The 20,678-nt window shown below is 40.3% G+C and overlaps 1 protein-coding gene across 1 annotated transcript; it reads left to right on the forward strand.

Annotated features, from left to right (window-relative positions):
- The first annotated feature begins 16 nt into the window (after positions 1–16).
- On the forward strand, positions 17–20,614 carry myofl (myoferlin like). The gene is made up of 54 exons (XM_083922786.1): positions 17–187; positions 680–735; positions 869–960; positions 3,182–3,290; positions 3,399–3,495; positions 4,330–4,499; positions 4,796–4,924; positions 5,295–5,357; positions 5,483–5,533; positions 5,708–5,738; positions 5,836–5,951; positions 6,089–6,215; positions 6,309–6,412; positions 6,512–6,580; positions 6,692–6,735; positions 6,823–6,905; positions 7,007–7,039; positions 7,319–7,443; positions 7,529–7,642; positions 7,904–8,081; positions 8,408–8,532; positions 8,627–8,736; positions 8,930–9,122; positions 9,208–9,363; positions 9,472–9,603; positions 9,699–9,862; positions 10,300–10,414; positions 11,358–11,460; positions 11,586–11,725; positions 11,841–12,005; positions 12,289–12,376; positions 12,513–12,590; positions 12,712–12,893; positions 13,032–13,190; positions 13,277–13,378; positions 13,892–14,053; positions 14,154–14,319; positions 14,411–14,481; positions 14,578–14,592; positions 14,673–14,771; positions 15,097–15,225; positions 15,921–16,076; positions 16,226–16,317; positions 16,462–16,632; positions 16,764–16,912; positions 18,089–18,228; positions 18,385–18,473; positions 18,549–18,644; positions 18,778–18,919; positions 19,028–19,127; positions 19,291–19,484; positions 19,570–19,679; positions 19,789–19,936; positions 20,081–20,614. The coding sequence occupies exons 1-54, from the start codon at positions 100–102 to the stop codon at positions 20,117–20,119; spliced, it is 6,159 nt and encodes a 2,052-aa protein (XP_083778912.1). The 5' UTR covers positions 17–99; the 3' UTR covers positions 20,120–20,614.
- Positions 20,615–20,678: the final 64 nt, after the last annotated feature.

The raw sequence follows: 20,678 nt of genomic DNA on the forward strand, positions 1-20,678 counted from the left end.
CTCTCTTCTGCACATCTGTGCGTTTCAGTTCCCTCAGAGGGCTCCCTTTGTCTCACCGGAATATGATTAGTTTCTCTGAATACATTTGGACTTATCAAAATGCTGCGGGTCATTGTTGAGTCCGCTAGTGGGATCCCTAAAAAGAAAATTGGAAACCCAGATCCAATAGCTGGGGTTGTCTTTAGAGGTGAGACTATTGCTTTGACTTTGTTTCCCCCCCCTGCTGTATGCTTTGTTGACTCCTTTTTCGGGCGATTGATCATGCACAGTGTTTCACTTTCTATCAAGTTGTCATCTTTTCTGTCATCCTTAAGGTTTTGGACGTCACGTTTGCAGTGATATGTAGTAGCAATTTACAATATGCATTCTTAGTGCTTTATTTGAATATGAAGATAGTGACTCCTCATCAAAACGAAGAGTAGGCTACATCCTTATTAGGTCAGAGTAGTCCTCTGTCCACAGTACAGCAACTTTCTTTAGCTACAAGGCTTGATCTTTGTATTTATGTATACATAAAAAACCCAAGAGGCATGTGTTCCTCTTTTTCCAACAATTTATAAAATATCCATTCAGTAATTTATGTTTTTACAAGCGCTTGTATCCACTGTTTTCTCTGGGACATATTATTGTAACACCAGATTATGACTTACAAATAAATATTGTACTGTTGTGTTTACAGGTGAAAAGAAGAAAACCAAAGCAATTGACAATGAATTGAATCCTGTATGGAACGAAGTAAGTGCACAATTAGAGCTAACTGTTATGTGTGAGAGCTACAGTGTGTTGACTGGGAAAGCTGCTATTACCTCAGTTAAAATGATGGTGTGCTGTTGTTTTAATTATAAAGGTCTCCTCCCTGTAATTTCAGGTGCTTGAATTTGATCTGAAAGGCTTGTCCTTGGATGCATCTTCATTCATCAACGTGGTTGTGAAAGACTATGAAACAATCGGCAAAGACAAGTATGTGTGTGAAAAGCATCAGAGGTTAAGATTGTGACATTTTATATTTCATAGTGTGTCCTAAAAGTGACATTGTGTGTTGTTAAAAAAAAAAAATGAATACATGACACTCAGCCTACCGACTCAGTCCTGATAATTTAAACACACTCTGAGACTGAGTGTAGGCGGTCTTTACAGGAACCCCCCTCCCAAAAAACAAACACCCATTACGCTATGTAACACACGTAATGACTGAAAGGACAACCCTCACTACGCCTCAGAGATTTACCTTATGAGAAGGTAGATGTGAGATAACCGTCTGTGTAAGCACAGTTGTACTACCGATGCTACAACCACACTATTCATTCTAACAGTTTGGTTTAGAGTAGTTATTAGCAGAGCAGCGTGTTGTAACATAAATTAGCTGTATAACCACCACAGGATCTCACTGCGACCATGATAAGACTTGCAGCAGTGTTAGTAGTGTAGTTGTTTTGTCTATCTCACAGCAGCCCTCCCAGCGCTTATGAGGAATGTTGCCTTAAAAGGAAAAAAAAAGCCACTACTTTTGAATCTTCCCTGCAGTAGACTCCAGACTGCCATATAGGTTGTTTACTCAGCTTCATTTTACCTTAATCTATTAATATGCATTTTGTAACAATGTAAGTCTCTTTTTGTCTTTCTGAAGTGTAGACAAGAAGAGAGCCCAAGTGACAGGATTCCCACTAAGTCGTTCTGGTGACTGTGTATAATGTAAATGATTCTGAGGCAGGCACAAGGGGTGGGGTGAGGGTGGAGGGGTGTCTGCATCAGCCACGCACTCACTTGGATATTTTTCCATGATCCCTGCCTGCAGTGCATGAGCGGGGTGACTAAGAAAGCTTGCGCTGGCTTGTCATTGGCACATCTATGATGACTAGTCGTAACTCAGCCTGTAATAGAAAAAAAAAAATCAACTTTAGACAGCTGATTCTGGAGAGAAAGACGTTTGATTGAATATGTAAATACTGTGTGACCAACTCTCCCCCACTTCTTTAAACTAGGAAAGTTTAGAAAAGGAATGTGACTCAGAGAGACTAACAGGCATATCTAACCTGTGGTACTATGGAGTGTGTTTGGCAAAGATTGCTTTACGTTTAAACTAGCTTTGTCTAAAAGTGATATGTAAGTAGTAGAAAATGTATCAGTGTGCTTGGCAAATTGTTATCTGGCTTTTCACAGTTGTCAAAAGGTTCTGTTTAGTTATTTTTTTTCAAGGAAACTTTTTGAAAGTTTCAAGTTTTGTTTTCTAGTTTCCTAGGAGAGTAATGTACACACTCCAATTTGTATAAATAAGTCCCCGCACGTGGCCTCTGCATTGGTCGGGACAGTAAATTGCCATACCAGATTTCCTGTTTTATCCTCAACACTTGACCCTGCTTTCCAAGGACAACCCACACTCTGTGTAATGATAAATGATGGATCAACTGTTGAGAACAAGAGAGAAGAAAAAGGATTTTGCCTGCTCTTGTATTGCTTACTTAAGACTGCCTTTTCAGCCGCTTCCTTTGCTCCACGTTTGTTCACCCTTAAACTGGGCACAGAACGCCCAGTACATGCCTGTGGTAGATGTTAATTGTTTCCATCCTACTGCTTTTTCACAGGGGGCAGCCAGCTGGTCCTTGTCACACAGCATATCCCCCATTTGTTCTCTTGGGAGATGCTACTGCTGCTCCCAAATGGCTCTCAGGCCTTTTTCATTTAGACTTTAGACTTTTATTCAAGTTTTGCAGTGAATGTGAAAGTGAGACAGCATGCACAATAACAGAACGCTGAATTCAGAACAGCTAAATGGAACTCAGCCATAATTCATTCATTTTATTATTCACACCTGTGCCTTTCCTACTGAGTCAAAATGTCTTCTGTGAAAAAGGTTTGGCAAAGTGGACGTTATCATGTTATTTGATATGGGGTGTTTTTGAAAATGCCCAATGTGTTGCAATCCATTGCGGTTATTCATTTATGTTGCTGCAGGACTTCTGTTTACCATAATATGTGAAGAAGTGAAATTGGGAAGTAGAAACCGCCAACTATCCGTAGCAACGAGAAATTACAGTCACAAACACTGTGTCCAATTCCCTCATGTGGGCATCGATTTTGGAACTGAAGCGTCCTCCCTAGAATTTCTTCCAGCTATTAATCCTTGCTGTCTCTTCAAACAAAGATAATCACTGATGTGCAGGGGAATGTGATTGCCTTACAGGTTTATCGGCTCGGCAAAAATCTCTTTGAGAGACTTGGCCAGTGGTCACGTGAAGTCCTTCCCATCCAAGAATGTGCCCTTGATCAATGAGAAACAACAGGCTGTCGGGGTGAATACATTTAATACTCACATGTGACACTTTTGCAATATTATGACATGGAATTTTAGCTAAGGCAGCTTCAGCTCTTGCAGTGGATGATGCTTGGTCTGTGTTTAGGCAACCATTAATTTGCTAATTGGGTATGAGCCACCTGCCAACACTACTCCAGACCTCAATGATCAGCCCCATGAAAATACCTCTCACGCTGATGCCGGTAAGTAGATAGTTTAAGAAATGAAAAGTGATGGTTGTGTCTACATTTTTTTGATTCCCTCTCAAAATAACAGAACCAAACATCACTCTCCTTTACAATCATTCACATGAATAATTTCCATAAGGTATTCCGGGGTCACAATAACAAGAAAAGACAAACACACAAATATAAATCAATAAATAAACACACAATGAGGGATATAACAATAAAAGGAGAAAAATAAAAACAAAATTCCAAAAAATAGTAGTTTTAACACCAAAATACCCTCTCAGAAACTGATTTCTAAAGAGAGGGTCCAAACTTTATAAAATGTATTTACTCAAATGATCCATAGTCTTTATTATACACTGGATAACAACTCATTGGACCACTTGAATGCAGAAAAAAGATTTATATCTGCAAATCAGTGGCAGGGTGCTTATTTGCTGCCATTATCGCGGCTAAAGCAATTCTTACCTTTCTGGCATTTTTACACTTTCACTTGCACTGCTCCTGCTGTGTTCAAGTGTCATAGGAAGTCCAACGTTTCAGACCTCCAACTAGACAAAGTTCACTGGAATGCCTGTCAAAGTGAACCTCCTACTAGCAAATTCAGGTTCCACTTTGACAGGCATTCCAGTGCATTTTGCCAATTTGGAGGTCTGAACTTCGGAGTTTCCCATGGCACTTGAATGCAGCTTGAGCAGCACAAGTGAAAGTGTAAAAATGCCAGAAAGATAAGAATTGCTTTAACAGACACATCACACACTCCCAGGGTGTTAGTTTTTCTTCAATGAGAGTGTTTTGGAATATTGATTCAAAGAATGTTGTGATTATTGTAGTTTTGATCCACAGGAGACACTGATGAGGGTGATGAAGGGGAGACAGACGTGGATGGAGGAGGTCAGAGTGGCAGCCCAGGAGCTCCCACTACACCAAATCAGCCTGGGAAAACCAACCGAAAGCCATTGCGTCTCAGCCGTAAGAAGCATAGAACCTTGGCCAATAAGCCTCAGGACTTCCAGGTATTGTCTGAGTATTGATTGCTGTTTTCCTCTCAAAAGATAGTGAAATATAACACTTATCCCTCATAGAGAATTGCAAACATGTGAAGCTTAGTTTGGTTCTGCATACGGGCAAGCAATTTCCCACATGACTTTCTTTCTTCTTAATTTTGTTCCTGTAATAGCTTGTATGTTTTGTATTTTAACATACTGAATAAGTTTGTATTTGTAAACACAACTGAATCAGTGTTACCGTTTCAAAAAGGGCCCAGATACATTGTTTGTTTAGTTGCCTCACCGTTGCTTGTAATGTTCAGATTCGTGTTCGGGTTATCGAGGGTCGACAGCTGCCTGGCAACAACATCAAGCCAGTGGTTAAGGTGAATGTATGCGGACAGACCCACAGGACCAGAATAAGAAGAGGAAATAACCCGTTCTTCGATGAGGTGATCAATCCACTACAAATATCTGTAAAAATCCATTAGTGATCACTTGCTTTTGCCTTTTTTCTTACTTGTGAACATCATCTTGTCCTACTTCTTTGGCACTTAATTCCCAGCAGCTTTGTTAACTCTTTGGGGTATTTCTCTCTTTATTTGCAGTGCTTAATTGACAGTGGACCTAAAAGGCAGTGTCTTCAGCTTTCTCTCATATCCAACACAACTCATAAGCATTTTTCCTTTGTCTCAGCTTTTGCCAAAGCATAAATATCTCAGCTTAATACATTTATTCAGGAAAACATAAGAAAAGGCGTGTATTGTGCTCACAATGACAAGGAAAATACTCTTTAATTTATATCTTGTTTATGACCCTCAGATGTTTTTCTACAATGTCAACATGCTCCCCTCAGAACTGTTTGATGAGAGCATTAGTCTTCGGGTGCGTACATAACTCCTGTGGAAGCAATTTTTCTTTTGCAAAAACAAAAAGAACATCCAATAAGTGCTTTTTCAGGGAACTTCTCCATCTGCTGAAGCTTTAAAAGCTGTGTTTTTCTTCGACAGGTTTATGACTCCTTCTCCCTCAGATCCGACAGTCTAATGGGAGAGTTCAAGGTATGCCAATTGAAGAGTTTTTAAGTTCTTATCTCTGTTTGATTCATTTCAGAAGTTTGACCTGCACTGATATATCACTCAATATCAAGGACTCGGTGTCGCTTTTATCACCAGCCGGTTGACAGACTTCAAATTTCCCAATAATCAAAATGTTTTTTTTTCTTGGCTTCTCAGTTGGATGTTGGATACATCTATGACGAACCAGGTCAGTATTTCCATGTAAAATGCATAGACTGAAAAATTAAGATTTGTTTGTATATATTGCAGGTGTTTGAACATGTTGAATATTATACCATGTCCAGGACATGCCATAATGAGGAAATGGCTCCTCCTGAGTGATCCTGATGACTCTTGTTCGGGGGCCAGAGGTTACCTGAAAGTCAGCATAATAGTTGTGGGCACCGGAGATGAACCGCCGGTGCGTGTACCTTCTTTCTTACAATCAAGTTCCTTTCTGCTAGACACAGAGTACAAATCAGTTTAAAAAAGACCATGACAACCTCTCCTCTCCTCTCCTCTCCTCTCCTCTCCTCTCCTCTCCTCTCCTTGGTCCAGACTGAGAGGAGAGAGATAAGTGAAGAGCAGGACGACATAGAAAGCAATCTTTTGGTGCCAGCCGGAATCACAATGCGATGGGCCACAGTCAGCCTCAAAGTCTACCGTGCTGAGGATATGCCACAGAGTAAGCGATTCATACATTCCTGCAATCATTGTAGTTTAATGCTGTCAAGTCCAGTTGAAAAAATGTTTATTTAGAACCCACTTTACGTTGCAGTGGATGATGCCTTTATTCAGACGGTAAAACAGGTCTTTGGAGGGGAAGGAGACAGGAAAAACTTGGTGGATCCATATGTGGAAGTCAGCTTTGCTGGCAAGAAGGTATTTCCTGTTTAATTAAAAAGAAAGAAAAGAAAATGCCATTGCATATAAATAATAATCCCACAGTAAGAGCATTAAAACATTTTTTTTCTGTTTTAGCTGTGCACCAAAATCATTGAGAAAAATGCGAATCCGGAGTGGAATCAACTCCTCAATCTCCAATTCAAGGTAGTATAGATTGCGTATTGTCGTAAGATGTATCTTATGGGCTTGATTCAAATTTAAGAAACACTTTAACCTTCAGCACAAATGAACACACACCTCTGTCTGCCTCTGTAGTTCCCATCCATGTGTGAACGAATCAAGTTGACTATGTATGACTGGTAAGACCTCAACTTCATCCATACACAGCTGCACACGTGACAGTAATATCACAATTGATATTTGACGTGCCAGTTAACTCTTGGCAGGGATCGTCTAAGCAAGAATGATGCCATAGGAACAACATTTTTAAATCTGAACAAAATGTCTTCGTCTGGTGGAGAGATAGAAGGTAATCATGTAATCTGTAGTTTTGTAGTGATTGTTGTCACAGTTTTTTTTACGTCTTGATATTACAAAATGACATTCGATTAATCTTTTTTCTGGAAACAGATGCTCGGGCTGATTGCAACACAGTGTCTGACTGTAAGTATGAAATCATCATCTACAAGTTTTAACATGTGCATTAAAAAAAATTGTTACTTACTGTACTGATTTTAACCTTATACAGTCGCAGGACAGATTGGACCATAATATTAATACATTTTGTAGTTAACCATAAGCTACTTCATATATTTTTGGATTTATATTACCATTACTGTGGAAATAATGAGTGTTTGATTTTTTTGCATTGCATGCGCCTTGTTGTTGTATAAGCCTTGAACCTCTCCAGGTGGTTTTTAAACAGTGTTCGTTATGTTACAGTGAGCACCGCAGCATCAGAGATTGGTTTTCTCCCAGCTTTTGGGCCGTGCTACGTCAACCTGTACGGTAGCCCAAGAGAATTTACTGGCCTGCCCGACCCATATGAGGAACTCAACTTTGGAAAGGTAAGACTACCCTATCGGCTCAGTACAGAGGGTTCAGTAGGGTAGGTATAGACACGTGAATGTGTACATGAGGTTTTCGTTGCAGGGTGAAGGGGCTGCCTACAGGGGGAGAGTCCTTGTTGAACTGTCCACTCAGCTGGATGAAAAGGTGGATAAGAATGTGGATGACATCTGCAGTGATGACATCCTGGTGGCACAGGTATGCACTGTCTATTGTAATTCCGTCATACTGTAATTACTGATGATAATTCTTAAGATACAAGGCCCAATGTTTTGCCTCTGTAGTTCTCATACATTGATGAATTACTTTTTTTCTTTGACAATGTTACTGTTACATGGATCTTAAGAGTTTCCCTACAGAAAATAGCAGTATCTCAGTGTCTAGAAAAAGAGAACAGGGACACAAATAATCCCTCCCTAACCTCTAGCACTGCTACATCCTTTTATAATTGATTTGCAGAAATACCAGCGGAGGAGGAAGTACTGTCTGTGCGCTGTTTTCCACAGTGCATGCATGCTCCAAGAGCCAGGCGAGCCAATCCAGTTCGAGGTCAGCATTGGTAACTATGGTAACAAGCTGGACTCCACCTGCAAGCCCCTGTCATCCACCACCCAGTACAGCTATGCTGTGTTTGATGGTATGAAAAGAAGTGTGCAAGAAGTCAAAAAATTACTTGAAAATGTATTCCTATCTAGTTTTTGTTCAACAGCATGAAGCATTGCATAGTATTTCAACCTTGTTACACGTATTTTTTTCCGTGTGTTAAAAATACAGTATATCATATAAATAATAATAATCAGTGGAGCATGTATATCGTTAGGACTCTTCTATAACAGTGGACATTAGACAGTTTCCACCATGATTTAAGTCTTTTTTAAAGAGAATGAGAACTACGTGGACACCAAATGTTTTTTTACAACTTGTGTTTAAAATGACTGGGTATATTTATTTTCTGTCCCACAGGTAATCACTACTATTACCTGCCCTGGGCTGACACTAAGCCTGTTGTGATTCTCACTTCATACTGGGAAGACATCAGCCACCGTCTCGACTCTGTCAACATTCTCCTCTTTATTGCTGAGAGACTGGTGAGAATAAGTCACAGTTGCAAATATTGTACATGTCTATGCAGGGAGTACTGCTTAGTAACTTCCTTTTATCTGTCTCTGTGATGTATTTTAGGAGTCCCACCTCACCTCTTTAAAAACAGCCATTTTAGCCAAGGTGTCTGAGACACGTCTGGCCGAGATTTGGCTCAAACTCATCAACCACATGATTGAGGACCTGAACAGGTAAGACAGGACCAGACCATATCCTTCACTGGACCTGTGCGTCATATGAAGTAGAGCTGTAATGCAATGTATCATTAGCAAAACTGTAGTGTGGTTATTGCTTTTAGGTCAAATACATTTGCAGGTGGTTGTTTGGGTTGAGTTTTGTTTTTGTTTTACCATGTGTTGGTACCATTCAACATTGCTCTCACAGTTTCCAGCTTCCAGTGCTGGAGGGCCGGCCCAATGTGACTGCACTGGATCTCCAGTTGAAAAACCTGCGTGATACTGCTGTGGCTGATATCAGAGAGATGGCCAATCGCATGAGAGAGGATGCCACAGATGTCAAGGCCACCGTTGGTGACATTGAGGACTGGTTGTACAGAGTCAAGCAGCTGGCAGAGGAGGTCTGGAAAAATCTAAAGTCATGTAGCTCCCAAAGACATCAATAAAACTTTATTATGTAACTGAAATGTTGTGTGTTTACATCAGCCTCAGAACAGCATGCCAGATGTGATCATCTGGATGTTAAGAGGAGAGAAGCGTGTGGCTTTTGCTCGAGTCCCAGCAAACCAGATCCTGTTCTCCAACTTTAGCGAAGAGGCGCGCGGCAAACACTGTGGACGGACCCAGACCGTTTTCATGCAGGTATAAAACTACCCATACAGTAACACATTTATCTACTTTTAATGATATATTTCACTGTTAAACATCACTGCTCATGTTCCCACTTTTATAATTTTATTTGTTTGTCAGTACCCCCTGGACAAAAACAAAGGTCTGAAGGTCCCTGTCCAGCTGCGGGTCAACATGTGGCTTGGTCTCTCTGCTCATGAGAAGATGTTCAACAGCTTCTCAGAGGGAAACTTCAGTGTTTATGCTGAAATGGTACAGTAGCTTCTCAAAACATTAGCTTTTAAAAAAAATATATATATATATTTTCTTTGATTTCAGTTGTGTCATCTCTGACTTTCTGTCTGCAGTATGAGAACCAGGCCCATGTTTTAGGGAAGTGGGGAACTACCGGTCTGGTTGGTCGCCATAAGTTCTCAGATGTGACTGGAAAGGTGAAACTCAAACGTGAACGCTTTATGCCACCACGTGGATGGGATTGGGAGGAAGACTGGTTTGTTGACCCAGCGCGATGGTATGTTAAACTCACTAAATCCTACACAAGCACACATACTCACACAGGCCTTTGTGATTCATGGCCTGTACAGTCGAACATCTTCTTATCTATGTGCAGTTGAACCAATCCTGTTCATATTTCAGCTCTCTCCTCTATTAAGTGGTGGTAATCATAAATCATTGCTTGTACCAGCCACCCTGTGAACACAATCACAGGAAATGAAAAGGAATTTGGGTATCAGCCTTTTTTTTTTGGTTTAAAGAGGCCTCCCTCCCTCCATTAGTGCCTCCTACGTCTGTGCTGACATTCTCCAGTCAAGGCTCATGTAAACAATTTTAGCCTATGAAGCACGTCTTCCTGAGCTGTTACACTCAGTTGGTCACAGTCCTTCATAGCTGCTCTCTGAGTCACAAAGCTTCTCATCAACCTGTGTGTTGATTTTTTTTTTTTTACAGCCTGTTGACAGAAGCAGATGCGGGCCACACAGAGTTCACTGATGAAGTTTTTCAGAATGAAACACGTTTTCCTGGTGGGGAGTGGAACCCTGCCAGAGAGCCCTACACAGACGTGGTACGACCTACTGGTCACACACACACACACACACACACACACACACACACACACACACACACACGCACACACACACACACACACACACACACACACACACACACACACACACACACACACACACACACACACACACACATTTCATTTTTGTGAAAAATGTAGGTGAAGATAACAGGACAAAAGCCTGTCTATGCATGTTAGTTTCCGGTGTTATCAGTTTTTCCTGTGCTTTTATGTACTTACAGTAAGAAGGGTGGGTTGCTTGTGGTTAAACTTATGTAAATAAACATATGGACTTATATTGTTATGATATGTAGTTTTTATTAGGGCTGCTACTATCGGTTATGGCATCCTTTGGGTACTTGGTCTGAACAATAGCCTCCCCCGAAAAATTAAAGCTACTATTCTCAATTTGTGTATGTGTAATGTGGAAGGGGCCGCTCATAGTGATGGACCTGCAGAGAACTATCACCGTACTCTACACTTCTCCTCGGCTCGTTTTGGACTTTTTCAGTTTGTTGTTTTGGTTTTATGGCACAAAACTTTAAAGTTTTGATTCACTTTCATTCCAGACATTCCAGCAACAAAAGTCAAACACACAAACGTGAGCAATTAGATGGTGAACAGAGTGTACAGAGCATTTAGCCACTAAAGAACCAGATATTTCACTCAGGAGTTGGTGGAAAGCAAAACAAAGGAGAGTGAATATCAGATTTCATCAGGCCCCAAGTAGACAAATAAATGAGTTGGTAATAACAACACAAATAGTCAGTAATATCAGAAAGGAACTTTTTGTATTTATGAAGCTGGAATCAGCCAGTATGTGTATATATTTACAAGTAATTTTGCTTTAATTACTTTAAAAAGTTAATGTTAATCAGTAATTTTGTGTTTATTAATAGCTATACGTCACATTAATGAATGACAGAGTGTCCTTGTTTAGAATGGAGAAAAGGTTTTAAGCCCAGGAGAGTTTGAGTGTCCGCCTGGATGGAGCTGGGAGGATGACTGGAGCTTTGACAGCAACAAGGCTGTAGATGAGAGAGGTAACATTACAACACTACAGCTGAAATATGTGATCAAAATATTCTCTTGATCGTGTTTTCATGTCCGAAATGCTGCATGTTTAACTTGGCTTGTGCATATTTCTGTGTGTGTCTTTGGGCACCAGGTTGGGAATACGGAGTTACCATTCCTCCTGAAGATAAACCCAAATCCTGGGTTGCAGCAGAGAAAATGTATCACGTCCATCGCAGGAAGAGACTCATAAGACCACGGAAGAAGATATCTGATAAAATGGTTGTTACTGAGGTGAGGAAGAGTGCATATATATATTTATTTATTCTATATTAATTATTTATATCTCTCATCTTGTATTTGAGAGTTATGACTGCAGTTTATAATTTTTAACCTGTTTCTTCCACAGAGGCGAGAACCAGGGGAAGGCTGGGAATACTCTTCCCTGATTGGCTGGAAGTTCCACAGGAAGGAGCGCACCTCTGACACTTTCCGCCGCCGCCGCTGGAGAAGAAAGATGGTCCCATCCGACTGCATCGGATCCTCCGCCATCTTCAGGCTGGAAGGGGCATTAGTGAGTCTTACTTATGTCCCCTGAGAAACACCACTAATAATGTGCTGTATTCTTATTTCACACAACGAGGCAGTTGTCATGGCAACAACAGTTACTTTGTGCCATCTGAGTCATATCCTCTCATTATTCTCCTCCTGCTTGTGCCTGTTCCTGTCAGATGTTGGCAAATCACTCAGGAAGTTTATTTTAGTTCTGCATTTGTCTTTTCAAGTTTTCTTAATTTTGCTCAGATGTTTGCTGTTAAGTGTTATTGTAAGCACCTCTCCCTGCGTTTTGTTAACAGGGGGTTGATGTTGACGAGAAGGCCAGTAAAAAGGATGCAGCCAAACTATTTGGCGCCAACACACCCACTGTTTCCTGCCACTTTAGCCGTAAGTAGATGGGGCTGATAAAGTTAATTACTGGTCACAAGATAACGGTGAATCAAGAACTCAGTAAAATCTCGATAAATCAGGGATTATATTGGTCGGTGATACAGTTGAACATGCTGACCAATGTTCCCTTCAGGGTCTTACCTTTACCATCTGAGAGTGTACGTGTATCAGGCGAGAAGTCTCTGTGCCATGGACAAAGACAGCTTCTCAGGTAAAAAAAAAGAAGCAGAAAACAGAATAACCAAGAACAAGCCACACACCACATTTATCATCATAGGTTCAAATGTTCTGTCTCACATTTCTGTCATAATAATACTCCTGGTCCTCCCTAGATCCCTACGCCCATGTGTCATTCCTACATGTGAGTAAGACAACGGAAGTCATAAGGTCCACCCTGAACCCCACATGGGATCAGACTCTCGTCTTTGAGGACATTGAAATCTACGGAGACCCGCAAACTATTGCCCGCAACCCTCCTGATGTGGTGTTTGAGCTGTGCGACAGTGATCAAGTAGTATGTTGTATATTTAATCTGCCAAATTAAATCAGATAGGCATACAGACTTTTATCTTAGAAATGCAACTGTGGTTAATGGTGGATGTAATAAGGCTTTTCCTAAGTCTTTGTGTGCTTCTTCACTTTATTTCCAAAGGGGAAAGACGAACCCATGGGTCGCTGTACATGCCCCCCAGTCGTGAAACTGAACCCCAGTGTGGCTGTCAGCCCAAAGCTCCTGTGGTTCCCGGTCACCAAAAAAGGTCGCAGTGCTGGGGAGATGCTGCTGGCTGCAGAGCTCCTACTGAAGAACAGGGTAACAAAGACACTAAGTTAACATACTGTACCTTTTAACATTTTTAAAACTATACTCAGGAGGTGATGCTCTGCTTTACCCTCCAGGTGAACGAGGGAGATATGCCCCTGATGCCTCCTCGTCGGGGGGAAAAGCTCTACATGGTTCCCCAGGGAATCAGGCCTGTAGTGCAGCTCACTGCCATTGAGGTACACTTCCTGCTCCTTTGCCAGCCTCTATAAATTACCTTTGCACACATGGGGGCGGCAGTAGCTCAGTCCATAGGTGACTTGGATGGGAACCAGAGGGGCGCTGGTTCAAGTCCCTGCGTTGACCATGAATGGAGCGTGGACTGGTGGCTGGAGGGGTGCCAGTTCATCTCCTGCCGAGGTGCTGTTGAGCAAGGCACCGAACCCCCAACTGTTCGCTCTAACATCTCTGTCTTTGCAGGTCCTTTCTGTGCATGTGTGTGTCTTTCGGACCTGTGTGTGTGTCAAATGAAAAAATAGAGTGAAAATTGAATTTCCCCATTGCGGAACAAATAAAGGGATTCTTCTTCTTCTTATAACATGATCAGACAAGATCGGCCCCACCCTAAGATCTTTGTTGTGGTTGCACCTTCCACCCCTTTTTTTTTTACTGATCTCCTACCACCATGCTAGTTTCTTTTGTCTGCTCACAGTCATTTTTCTAAGAGTGTTAATGTATTTATTTGATTCCAGGTCTTGACTTGGGGCTTGAGGAATATGAAGACCTATCAGTTGGCCACAGTTTCCTCCCCCAGTTTGATAGTGGAGTGTGGTGGTGAGATTGTTCAAACCGCGGTGATCAAGAACTATAAAAAGAACCCCAACTTCCCTGGATCCGTGCTGCTGCTTAAAGTGGTACAAACCCTCAAACTGTCGAGAATAAATATTCAGACACCAAGAGTTTCATGTTTCCTATTTTTTTATATGGGCTGTTATTATTGTTTTCTCACCATAGCTTCTTCCCAAAGAGGAGATGTACACCCCTCCAATTGTGCTGAAGGTAATTGACCACCGGCCATTCGGTAGGAAACCAGTTGTGGGTCAGTGCACCATCGACAGCCTGGAAGTGTTCCGCTGTGATCCGTATCGTATCAACAGTGAGGTCTGCATGTCTGCTCGAGGTATATTTACACATGCATGGACTCCAGCAGAAACATACACACTCTACATACATCAGAGTCTTATTGTAACCTGTTTCCATTGACCTTGCAGTGGCAATGATAGCTGCTGCCCAGGGAGATGTTGTCATAGACATTGAAGAGAGACCCATCGTGAAAGCTGAGGTAAATAATAATTCATTCACAAAAGGTGGGAGACAAAATTTTCACTTCTACCTCCTTGTATTGATAAATGTTCTTTGTTTGCTTCCCATTTCGCAGCTTCAAGCAGAAATGGTGAGATTTTCTCTTTTCACAGTCTACTGATACAGAGTGTCTTGTAAAATACTAAGTTCATCATTAAATCCTTTGTGTAGGAGGAAGAAGCAGTAGACTGGTGGAGTAAGTTCTACGCCTCTGTTGGAGCACAGGAAAAGTGTGGGCCCTACCTGAAAAAGGGATATGACAAATTACAGGTAAGAACACGTTGCTGTTAAATAAAAAAATCTACACAATAATCTTTCCTTGATTTCTTGTTTGTGTTTAACATGCTGCAGCAAGCTAGCTGTGAAAGATACCGACAAGAGCAGTCAAACATTTGGGAGATTCAGTACTTATTTCTTTAAACGAAAAAAACAGCAAGAAAAATATGGGAGTTCTGTGAAAACATGAAACTAAGGTGTGAAGTAAAGTTGGGTTGGGAGCTGACTGGGAAGTGACTTTTAGTTTTGTGTAGCAGATAATGCCGTATGTTGCAATAGATGTGACGCGTTCTTCCTACTATGTTGTGTGGTTTTTCAGGTGTTTAACAGTGAACTAGAAGAGGTTGCAGAGTTCCAGGGACTCACTGATTTCTGCAACACTTTCAAACTTCAGCGAGGAAAGACTGAAGATGAGGAAGATGATCCCTCTGTGGTGGGAGAGTTCAAGGTACAGAAGCCACATTTTGAATGTCATTCATCATCCCATTATACCTGAACTATTGTAACATGAGAAATCACTGCATTTGCTGTGTCACAGCTACTTTCCCTAGCCTTTGTCTGCCCTCTGGTGGATCATATATGAACTTCATAAACACATATGGATATCATGTATTCAGTATAGCCTGCAGATTGGTATGTTTGCGAAGAGACGTTAACTAATCCTGTTCTGTCTAATTCAGTTCAGTTATAACTGCAATTCACTTTGGATTATTATCATAATTAATAATTAAGGCTGTAAAAATATGTAAAAAGACTGACTGAGAGCCCTACATATTCTAAGGAATAGGAACAAAGCAATGATAAACTCTTTTATCATATTTTTGTTTTTTGTTTATTTATTAATTATTAATGTGCTTCATGGTTGAAGTTTTGAATTGTCATGGTAAATTACCCCATTTGAGTTGATAACAAAGTTGCATTTTAATGTGGATATGTACGCAATATCAGTAAACAATTTAGTAAACAGTTTTTATTATAGCAGTTTATTTTTCAGTTAGAATGCTGAAATTCAGAGATTGAATTTATAATCTGGGATTCATCAATCTGTTGACGCCTTGGTTGGAATATAGTCTTAAGTTCCTGTGTGAATGTTAATAACTTTGTAGGAGAGATGTTATATAACTACTCTTTGGTGATATTCAGGGCTCATTCAAGATTTACCCACTGCCCGATGACCCAGGGGTGCCAGCTCCACCCCGCCAGTTCAAAGAGCTTCCAGAGAGCGGACCTCAGGAGTGCCTGGTCAGAATTTATGTAGTGCGCTGTCTTGACCTGCAGCCTAAGGATACAAATGGCATGGTAAACACGATTTGAAGCTGATTATCTGAACAATCTTTCTGGTTTAGTGATAAAGAAATTGAGTCAAAACCACGCTCTAGATTTTAATCAGTGAAAAATATAATAATAATTGAAGTTTCTAAAGATCATTTTTTGCACTCTCATTTCAGTGTGACCCATACATAAAGATTGCTCTGGGAAGGAAAACACTGGATGACAGAGATAACTACAAACCAGCTACCCTCAATCCAGAGTTTGGGAGGTGAGACAACGATGTGTCCAGCTTACTGAACTTTTTGTTAATTTTTTATTCGTTCAAATGATTAAGATCACTTTTAAGTTTGTGTAGGAGCCTAAAGGATCAAAAGAAAAAATACATTAAATAATGTCCTCCATTTTTGTCCAGGATGTTTGAGCTGTCCTGCTTCCTTCCTCAAGACAAGGACCTGAAGATTGCTGTGTATGACTATGACTTACTGAGTAGAGACGAAAAAGTGGGTGAGACAGTCATCGATTTGGAGAACAGACTCCTTTCTCGTTTCAGGCCCGGCTGCGGCCTGCCACAGACTTACTGTGTGTAAGTACGTACACATACAGTAAAATGTCCGAAGTACAGTTGATGCATCCTCCAGAGTACGCCGGGGACTTCTACTTAGATGTGTTTCAGTTTCTCAAAGCAAAACCTACAAAGCTACAATTGTCTTGCAGCTCTGGGATCAATCAGTGGAGAGACCAGCTGAAGCCTTCTCAGATCCTCCAGAATGTGGCTAGAGTGAGAGGAGTCCCTCCTCCACGCATAGAGGGAGATGGCAGCTCACTGTTTTTCTCAGGCAAACAATACAACCTGCAAGATTATGGTACAGCCATTCTCAAATGCCCTTTTATAATCTTTCTGTTACTTATATCTACTATCTCCATCTTTTTATTGTAGGTTTTCACAGTCTACAAAACACAAACAGTACATTTTATCAAAGCTTATCCAAAGTATCCATCCACCCACCTACCCACCTACCAGACTTACACCATAAGGAGTCAGTCATTTACATATTTTCTAGAAGTGGAGAAACACAAATAGACAGAAGAAAAAAATAGACTTACAAGCAAAAAGAACAAGTCAGATGTGTTTACATATTTTGGGTTTACATTCTCTGCTTTCATTCTTTCCACAAATGTCAAGAAAGGCTGCCACAAATGATATAGAGAACAGACCCTTGGAGAGAGTATATTATCTTGTCTAGCTTGAGATATTGCGTAATCTATGTATGCGTAGGGAGTCATACTGTTCCACAAGAACAGCAAATCTTGCCTGGATAACAAATTGCAAAAACCAGTACTTTGCCCTTATAGTTTCTTAGATGTTCACCCTGTGGTGCAACATCAGATAAAATGATAAAGACCAGAACATACGTACATAACAGACTTGAAGGAGCTTGCCTACATATATGACATGTGGGGTCTGTTCTTATTCTAGACAACCTTTGACCAATGAAGTCAGTGTACCATCTTGAATTGTACAAAAGCAGATGGATAAGTAGTGAACCTTCAGATAATTTGATGACAAAATGCATCTGGAATTTGTTCAATTAATTTCTATTCCTATTTATTTTTCTTTAAAGTTGCATAATTATGTAGATTATGAAGGTTGTATGTACTACATTTAATCTGTTTTAAGCCTGACGTGAATTTGAAAACAAAGATTTGGGGGATTATAAAGGAACGCTATTGGAGTATGAGGCTATAATATATCTAATTGTAAATATCTATAAAAATGAGCAATAGATTTGTTTAACAGTAGCTCAAAAGATGCAAATTTCTTATCTGGCAGTTTATTTTTGGCGTTGTTGGGAAAAAAAATCCAGAATAATCTTTCATCATAATTCAAGAGGTCTGAGAGAAAACTAGATGTCTGAGCCTCCTCTTGGCTCTTGTCTTTAGAAAATCTAGCCGTGATAGAAGATTTGATATTAACATGCATCTTATACAGAATACTATCCTGTCTCATCGACTTTTGTTATCTGCTATGCCCTTTGCAGAGGCAAATTCTGTGATCCATCAGCACTTGGGCCCAGCCAGAGAGAGGCTGGCCCTGCATGTCCTCAGAAACCAGGGTTTGACACCAGAGCATGTGGAGACCAGAACACTGTGCAGCTCCCACCAACCCAACCTGTCTCAGGTTAAAACAACAGCAGTAACACTACATACATCCTTTTAGTAGAGTCAGAAGGGATAAAGTATATATGAAATATGAACCTAATGCTCTGTAAAATTAACATTTTATTACTATTGTCTGGTAGCTTTTTTGAAGAGTCATCTTTTTCTACAAATACAGGGACAAATTCAAATGTGGGTAGACATTTTCCCCAAGAGCCTTGGTTTGCCAGGTCCCCCATGTGATATCACTCCACGCAAAGCCAAGAAGTAAGAGACACTTGACTAAATAATGTTTTATCATAGTGCAATTAAGGATCAAATATAATAGTATATTTAAAACAGGTACGCCTTGCGAGCCATCATTTGGAACACAACTGACGTCACTCTGGATGAAACAAGCATCACCGGCGAAAGCATGAGTGACATCTACGTTAAAGGGTACATCACTTGTCCTGTCTCTTACCTTAACCCTTCATTTGTTCTTTCATGTATGTTTCTTTTATATGCGTTTTTCTACAAGACATTGATTCACAACTATCAAATCTGAATTCAACACTGCCATGTTTCCTAGATGGATGCCGGGTATGGAGGACAACAAGCAGAAGACGGACGTCCACTACAGATCCCTGGATGGTGATGGAAATTTCAACTGGAGGTTTATCTTTGGGTTTGACTACCTGCCCGCGGAACAGCTGTGTGTTGTCTCGAGGAAAGTGAGTGAGACCATGGAGCAGGAACAAAGCATCAGCAGCAGTGATTGTTTTTGTTGTGCTGACATACTGTCGGGGAGGGAGCTTAGTAAACCTATCGCTTTTTTACAGGAACACTTTTGGAATCTCGACAAAACTGAATTTAGGATTCCTCCTAAATTGATCATCCAGATTTGGGACAATGACAAATTCTCCTTGGATGACTACTTAGGTGAAACAGCATTGTTCTTAACCCCATTTTATGCCATGACCCCACAAAGAGAAGACCCTGAATGATAGATATCTATAGAGACATCTAGATATCTAGATATCTATAGAGACAACTTCTGCAATAAAAGAAGAATGATTATTTTCTATCTATTTCTCTGTTACAGGTTCAGTTGAGCTAGACCTACTCAACCTGATCGCTCCTGCTAAGACCCCGGAGAAGTGCAGCCTGAAGATGTTGCCCGGGATGGCGGGCTCAACCTCCTCCAAAAAATCACTGCCAAGCTCACTTTTCTCTCAGAAGTCTGTAAGAGGCTGGTGGCCATGCACGATCGAGCAGGACGGGAAAACTGTGCTTGGTGTACGTTTATGTCCACAGCACAATGTCTTGTTAATGATTTTTTTCCTGGTTACTGTTTAAGACTTTGTTTTCAAAAACTCCACAGGGGAAAGTAGAAATGACTCTGGAAATAGTGGAGGAGAAGGAGACAGAGGAGAGACCTGCTGGAAAAGGCAGAGATGAGCCAAACATGAATCCTAAACTGGACTCACCTAAGTAATAACTCTGAATCCTCAAAGCAGTTTAAAAAAAAATGCATAAAGCATAGTTCTATGAATTGCTTAAAGTGAATGCGTAAGAGTTTCCCTCTTTCTCCATTCAACAGCCGCCCTGACACGTCATTCTTCTGGTTTACAAACCCTTGCAAGACCATGAAGTTCATCGTTTGGCGGAGATTCAAATGGATTTTCATTGCATCGATTCTTCTTCTGCTGGTTATATTGTTCCTCGGGATCCTGTTCTATTCCCTACCAGTAAGATTGCTTAGTTTGCAAATAAATGTACTCATAATTTATTGATTTTAATATTTCTGAAACTAAATTATATCCATCACACAATGTTTTTCCACATTATTTTTGTAATCTGAGTGAATTTTAATGTCTTTTCTTTATCTACAGAACTACATCTCAATGAAGATTGTGAAGCCGTTCTCCTAAGGTGCAGACAAGCTGCCTGCCTTCCTGCTGCAGAATCTAAAGTCCTCAGAAATATGCAATAACCGTCTCTGTTAATGCCATAGCAGACTGATATTCAGCATTATCCTCTCACATAATCAGACCTTTCAGCTTTTAGTTTTTGCACTCCCACTATTGCTTACAGTATATGTCTTGTATTGCAAATAATCTCTCTTATGTTCACATTTAGACAGAAAAATCAAGAATGTCAAGAACTTTATATTTTAATAAACGTTGTTATTATTAGCACATGGTTCATATTTTGTTGTGTTTAACACACTTTTGAAATCAGTGCAAATAGTTGGAAACAATTTTTCTGTTTAGGAGTAATTCAAATGTTATTACCAGTATAAAGTTAGCAACATCATAACTAATTACATCTTTAAAACCATTACAATACCATTCAGTAATATACCAGTAAAAACAAATGGTAATTAAAGAAATCAAAGAATAAATCAACTGTGGCATTATATACATTTTTTAAGGTTTTTTTTGCAACTCATATTAAATTAATTACTTAAATTTCACGTGTTTCTACTGC

This window comes from Echiichthys vipera (assembly GCF_963691815.1).
Source record: "Echiichthys vipera genome assembly, chromosome: 11".
Lineage (NCBI taxonomy): Eukaryota > Metazoa > Chordata > Actinopteri > Perciformes > Trachinidae > Echiichthys > Echiichthys vipera.

Coding starts and splice junctions, on each gene's coding strand:
- myofl (XM_083922786.1), top strand. CDS start 100: ATGCTGCGGGTCATTGTTGAGTCCGCTAGTGGGATCCCTAAAAAGAAA. Junction 4,500..4,795: donor ATAAGCCTCAGGACTTCCAG/GTATTGTCTGAG, acceptor TGTAATGTTCAG/ATTCGTGTTCGGGTTATCGA. Junction 9,604..9,698: donor TCAGTGTTTATGCTGAAATG/GTACAGTAGCTT, acceptor TTCTGTCTGCAG/TATGAGAACCAGGCCCATGT.